This window comes from Pristis pectinata, chromosome 14 (assembly GCF_009764475.1).
Source record: "Pristis pectinata isolate sPriPec2 chromosome 14, sPriPec2.1.pri, whole genome shotgun sequence".
NCBI lineage: Eukaryota > Metazoa > Chordata > Chondrichthyes > Rhinopristiformes > Pristidae > Pristis > Pristis pectinata.
The window spans coordinates 50,255,349-50,262,326 of record NC_067418.1 but is presented as its reverse complement, the minus strand read 5'-3'; the positions used below and the strand labels follow the sequence as shown (position 1 = coordinate 50,262,326).

General features: G+C 47.7%; 1 protein-coding gene across 1 annotated transcript in view; it reads left to right on the top strand.

The window, feature by feature from the left end:
- Positions 1 to 2,229: 2,229 nt before the first annotated feature.
- LOC127578012 (mucin-6-like) overlaps positions 2,230 to 6,978 on the top strand; it is a 68,521-nt gene continuing 63,772 nt past the window's right edge. Inside the window, exons 1-2 of the mRNA XM_052029717.1 lie at positions 2,230 to 2,260; positions 5,485 to 5,622. Coding sequence (XP_051885677.1) covers positions 2,230 to 2,260; positions 5,485 to 5,622 — 169 coding nt within the window. The remainder of the gene's footprint in view (positions 2,261 to 5,484; positions 5,623 to 6,978) is intronic.

Sequence of the window (6,978 nt, the reverse complement as noted above, 5' to 3'; positions counted from 1 at the left end):
AGCATCAGTGACGACCTAACCTGTGGTGAGCCCAAATCCAGGAGACCTCACCACTGGTTTGCTCACTCTGGTCACCTCTCTCTGCTGCCTACCTGGGTCGATCCTTTGTCCAGGTCGACCCATCACATGACCGGGGAATGCAGGCTCATGTCTGCAGAGACAATACCTCGGTTACCTAGCAGCCAGGTCACCCTTACCCCGCACACACACACACTGGATCCCAGTGATTGTTCCTTGCATTCGCTGGCCGACATTTCAGGATTCTGACTACAGTCCAGAGCTCAGTCACCTCAACCACCTCCCAGCTCTCTTTACTGTCAGGGAAAGCCCTTTCTTCCCTTCTCCCATGCAAGCACGGTAGCATAGCGGTTAGCGTAATGCTATTACAGCGCCAGCGACCCGGGTTCAATTCTGGCCGCTGTCTGTAAGGAGTTTGTACGTCCTCCCCGTGTGTCTGTGTGGGTTTCCTCCGGGTGCTCCGGTTTCCTCCCACATTCGAAAGACGAAGTTGTGGGCGTGCTATGTTGGCGCCAGAAGCGTGGTGACACTTGCAGGCTGCCCCCCAAAACACTCTATGCAAAAGATGCATTTCACTGTGTGTTTCGATGTGCATGTGACTAATAAATAAATATCTTATTATAATCTAGAACGGACTGTGTGCTCGATAGTAATAGAAACAGAAGTGGTATGGTGTTGGATGGGAGGCATCTGACAAGGACGAGGACGAATATAGACTGGGGTTTAGTACATCAACACATAGTGCGGAGAACAAGGCTGGAGAACTGTACGAATAAAGAGCCATGTGGGAAAATGACGTGGTCTTGGGCAGTCCCTCAGGATCGAGGGTGAATTGCTTCCAATCCTGCACCGCAGTGGCTGATGCGGTTAATGTAGGAATCACAGGCCCTGCCAAGGGTGGGGTAAGATCGTGGCTGGGTAGCTTTTGAGTGATACACTGGGCCTCTGTGTGCTCCCAACAAATGCAGGGGCATTAACTGAAACAGGGCTCAGGTCAAGACAAGAGAGGGCATTTAATATCCCAGGATCTGAGGTGTTCAGAAAAGGAGGGGCAGCACCCTGACCAAGGGATATATTATCGTGCAGGTTATCAAGGCGGCAAATGGAAAGTTGGCCTTCATAGCTAGAGGGATTGAGTTTAAGAGCAGGGAGGTTATGCTGCAACTGTACGGGGTACTGGTGAGGCCACACCTGGAGTACTGCGTGCAGTTCTGGTCTCCTTACTTGAGGAAAGATATACTGGCTTTGGAGGCTGCGCAGAGGAGGTTCACCAGGTTGATTCCAGAGATGAAGGGGTTAGCCCATGAGGAGAGATTGAGTCACCTGGGACTATACTCGCTGGAATTCAGAAGAATGAGAGAGGATCTTATAGAAATATATAAAGCTATGAAAGGGATGGATAAGATAGGGACAGGAAAGTTGTTTCCACTGGTAGGTGAGGCTAGAACTAGGGGACATAGCCTCAAGATTCAGGGGAATAGATTTAGGACAGAGATGAGGAGAAACTGCTTTTCCTGGAGAGTAGTAAATCTGTGGAATTCTCTGCCCAGGCAAGCAGAGGAGGCTACCTCATTAAGTATATTTAAGAGACCGTTAGATAGATTTTTGCATAGTCAGGGAATTAAGGGTTATGGGAAAAAGGCAGGTAGGTGGATCTGAGTCCACAGCCAGATCAGCCACGACCTTATTGAATGGCAGAGCAGGCTCGACAGGCCAGATGGCTGACTCCTGCTCCTATTTCTTATGTTCTTATGAGAAGAGAGGATGTCCTTCAGAGGTCAGGTATAGAGTTCATTCAGTGCTGAGAAGGTAGAAGGCTGTGGTTATTCCTGGAGGTATTCTGTCAGCCAAGGAAGGAATTACAGGACCAGATCTGTAGGGAAGCCAGAGAGACATGCAACAGCTGCTGAGTGGTGATAGTGGGGTATTCCGTTACCCCAAACATTGATTGGGATAGTGTTGGAGTCAAGGGCAAAGGAGAAGAGTTTCTGGACTGTGTCCAGCAGTGGGTGGTGTTGGGCCTGGTTCGAGGGACGAGCTGGGCCAAGTGTCCAGGGAGAACACTCGGGAATGCTGAACCAGATCGTAAGGCTTGGACTCAGAATGGACTAAAGGAGAACTAAAGGAGAACTTGAAATTGAAGGAGGGATGATACAGGTCACAACAGGATAAATGGAACCAAATATCAGTCAGTAGAAGTGTAAGAGAACGATGGACGTCCCCGAAAGAGAAGATATTTCAGGTACAGGCTCTGCACATTCCCTCGGGGGGGAAAGGGGAGGGAACCAACACAAGAGCTCTCGGATGGCAGAGGAGGGGGAGATGGAGATGAAATGGAAAAAAAGTGACTGTCTCCCATTTCAGGTGACTATCAGGTGTCACTATCTCCCATGACAACAACACAGAAGGCTGAGAGGGGAACTGAAATGGAAAATGAGAGGAGCAGAGTGGGAGTATGAGAATGGTGTTTAACTTAAAAAGGAATGCAAAGTCTCTGGGCACGTAGGTGGTGAGCAGGCCGGGCTGGGACAATCACAGGTGACTCCAGAGAGAGGCAGGAGCTGCAACACTGAATGAGTTGTCTGCATCAGTCTTTACAAGCAGGGCGATGTTGCCAAAATCTCAGTGGAAGTGGAGGTGGTAAATTCAGTGGATGGTGAAAACGGATGAGGAGGAAGCGAACAGCGCTCCAAGTAAACCAGTCACCAGGTCCAGATGGGATGTATCCTCGGATGCTGGGGGAGGAGGGGTGGAGATTACGGAAGAACTTGCCACCATATTCTGCTCTTTCCAACGTCCAGGGGGCTGGAAAATGGCATATAAAACACTCTTGTTCCAAAGGGAGTGCGAGGACAGACAAAGCAACTGCAAAGTCTGAGCAGTTTCACCTCAGTCAGGGGGAAGCCTTCGAAACCAATAATCAGGGGAATCATTAACTTGCACTTGGAGAAGGCAGGGAGGGTAAAGAAGATCCAGAACGCAACAAATCGTGTTTAAAGCAGATCACACCTGACTAACCTGATTGAATCTTTTAATGAAATAACAGGAAAGGTCGATGAGGGAAATGCGGAAGATAAGAGTCTACATGGAGTTTAGGAAGCGATTTGACAAAGTCTCACCTGAGAGGCTGGCAAAATGGGAGTCCAGTGGAATTAAATTGGTAAATGAAAAACACGATGATGCTGGAGGAACTCAGCAGGGCCAGGAATATAATAAACCAATTTACCAATTTAAATTAGGGACATTAGGGATACATTAGGGACATTTAAAAGACTCTTAGACAGACACATGAATGATTAAGAAATGGAGGGCTATGTGGGAGGGAAGGGTTAGATAGATCTTAGAGCAGGAGAAAATGTCGGCACAACATTGTGGGCTGAAGGGCCTGTACTGTGCTGTAGTGTTCCATGTTCTGTGGTAAATTGGTTTATTATTGTCATGTGTACCGAGGTACAGTGAAAAACTTTGTTTTGCATGCCATCCATACAGATCATTTCATCGCATCAGAACATCAAGGTAGTGCAAGGGAAAAGCAATAACAGAATGCAGAATAAAGTGTTACAGTTACAGAGAAAGTGCAGTGCAGGCAGACAATAAGGTGCAAGGCCATAACGAAGTAGATTGTGAGGTCAAAAGTCCATCTTATCATACAAAGGGACCTTTCATTATGTCTTATAACAGTGGGGTAGAAGCTGTCCTTGAGCCTGGTGGTACGTGCTTTTAGGCTTTTGTATCTTCTGCCCGATGGGGGTTGGGGGGGGTGGTTTGTGGGATGACTCTCTCTTGAGTCATTGGAAGGAAATTGGCTTAAAGGCAGAAACTAGTGAGTAAAGAGCTAACAGTTTCTCAGACTGGTTACGGTGGGTGGGCAGTGCGTTCTCCAGGGCTCAGGGCTGGGGCCACTGCTTCTTCTGATTTCAATAACTCGGACCCGGGTGCGGAGGGTAAAATTTCTACAAGTGCAAATGAGCCAATGCTTGGAAGTGGGGTAAACAGTGAGGAGGGGGGTAATACACAGCACAAAGTGGCTGAATGACAGACAAAGTTTAACAGAGAGAAGCGTGAAGGAAGAATAAGGCAATATAGAGTAAGTGGCAGAACCTCACCAGGTGTACAGGTGCAGAGGGACCTGGGTGTAGGGAGTGTATGAATTCTGAGATTCATATATTGAGGCACAGGAAACAAAAGCAGGAAAGCAGGATGAGAGATAAGATCTCTTTATTAGTCACATGTACATCGAAACACACAGTGAAATGCATCTTTTGCGTAGAGTGTCCGGGGGGCAGCCCGCAAGTGTCGCCACGCTTCCGGCGCCAACATAGCACGCCCACAACTTCCTAACCCGTACGTCTTTGGAATGCGGGAGGAAACCGGAGCACCCGGAGGGAAACCCATTCAGACACGGGGAGAACGTACAAACTCCATACAGACAGCAGGAGGAATTGAACCCAGGTCGCTGGTGCTGTAAAGCGTTACGCTAACCGCTACACTACTGAGGGTTACGTGCAGTTCTGGCAGCCCCACCTTGGGAAGGATGTAAAGAGGGCACAAGAATGAGATGGATGCCAGGGACGAGGGATTTCTGCCCCAAGGTTTAGGTTGGATAAGCTAGGTGTGTTCTTGGGACAAAGGAGGTTGGTTGAGGTGGACAAGATCATGAGGGTGAACAGAACGATGCTGTCCTGATTGGCAGAAGGTCAGCGTACCAGGGACTGTCAATGTCTTCAACAAGGGAACCTGACAGCACTGACAGAGGATGATTGGCAGAGATATGGGGAAGGGCCAAGGGAGGGGGACAGACCAACAGAGACTCAGCCTGAATGGCTTTCTTCTCTGATCCTATTTTGAATCATAAGCAATACAATATAAGGCAGGCACGGTCGTGTAGCAGTTAGTGTGACGCTATTACAACGCCAGCGACCCAGGTTCAAATCCGACCACTCTCCGTAAGGAGTTTGTACATCATCCCCGTGTCTGCGTGGGTTTCCTCCGGGTGCTCCGGTTTCCTCCCACATTCCAGAGACGTACGGGTTAGGAAGTTGTGGGCGTGCTATGTTGGCGCCGGAAGCGTGGTGACACTTGCGGCTGCCCCCAGAACACTCTACGCAAAAGATGCATTTCACTGTGTGTTTCGATGTACATGTGACTAATAAAGAGATCTTATCTCATAAGGATGTAATGCATAAAACAGAGAATACAACATATAGATGGAGTATAAAATAAATTGTAAATGATTCAGTACGATTTACAAATAAAAGAGATTTTCGTTATATATTATATTCAAATATAAAGCTTGTCCCCCCTCCTCTACCACTACCTCCAATCATAAGATACAAAAATCACTGCATATATAGAGGACACCATACCAGCCAAGTCCTGGGAAAAGTCCTCTCCAGCCCATTCTTGAACTGTCTGCAAGATACAAAAATGAGTTTATTATCTGTGCGATCATTTGCTTTCTTCCAGGGAACATCAAAATCTATAAACGGTCTTCCAGCTATATTCGAATGGACACCGACTTTGGCCTGGAGATGCTTTTTAAGGTTACTGAAGTTTTCCAGGTGTACATTACAGTTGGAGTGATGTTCTATGGAAGCACCAATGGTACGAGAGCGGTATTCTTCTCCTACACAGCAGTCACTGGAGGTTGCGGATGACTTGCTTTACTCCACATCTCTGGGTTCTGGGGTGACTGATGAATCTAATATGGGATCAGCAGAACTCTTCCACAGTTGAATCAGCAGTATCTCATGACATTCCATCTTGACAGATGCAGCTGGGCCTCATCTACTTTTACCATTTTCAGTATTGAATTCAGATTTCCAGCATCTAGAACGTAGAAGAGTACAGAACGGGAACAGGCCCTTCGGCCCATCACGTTGTGCCTAACTAATTGAGCTAATGACACCTGATCCCTTCTACCTGACATGGTCCATATCTCCCCCCAGTTCTCTGCATATTCATGTGCCAATTTAAAAGCCTCAAATGCCTCTATCATATTTGCCTCCACCACCGCTCCAGGCAGCGTATTCCAGGCACTCTGTGTAAAAAAACTTGCCCCGCACATCTCCTTTGAACTTTTCCCCCTCTCACCTTAAATGCATGCCCTCTGGTATCAGACATTTCAAACCTGGGAAAAAGATACCAGCTGTCTACTCTATCTATGCCGCTCATAAACTTATACATTCTATCAGGTGTCCTCTCAGCCTCTGCTGCTCCAGAGAAAGCGACACAAGTTTGTCCAATCTCTCCACATGCCCTTTAGTCCAGGCAGCATCCTGGTAAACCTCTTCTGCACCTTCTCCAAAGTCTCCACAACCTTCCTAAAATGGGGCGACCAGAATTGAATGCAATACTCCAGATGCGGTCTATCCAGAGTTTTATAAAGCTGCAACATAACTTCCTGACTCTTGAACTCAGTGCCTTGACTAATAAAGGCAAGCGTGCCGTACGCCTTCTTTACCGCCCTATCAACTAGTGCAGCCGCCTTCAGGGAGTTATGTACATGGACCCCAAGATATCTCTGTACATCAACACTTTAAGGGTCCTGCCATTAACTGTATACTTTCCCTTTACAACTGATCTGTCAAAGTGCAACACCTCACACTTGCCTGGATTAAGTTCCATCCTGCCATTTCTCCTCCCATATCTACAACTGATCTATATCCCACTGTATCCTTTGACAGCCCCACCAATCCACACTATCCACAACCCCACTAATCTTTGTGTCATCAGCAAACTTACCAACCCACCCTTCCACATTTTCATCCAGGTCATTTATATACATTACACACAGCAGAGGTCCCAGTACGGATCCCTGCGGAACACCACTGGTCACGGACCTCCAGCCAGAATAAGTCCCATCGACCACTACCCTCTGTCTTCTATGGGCAAGCCAGTTCTGAATTGGTCCCGCCTCCCCTGTTTTGTGCACCTATCACTGCTCTGTTTCTCCCTCCT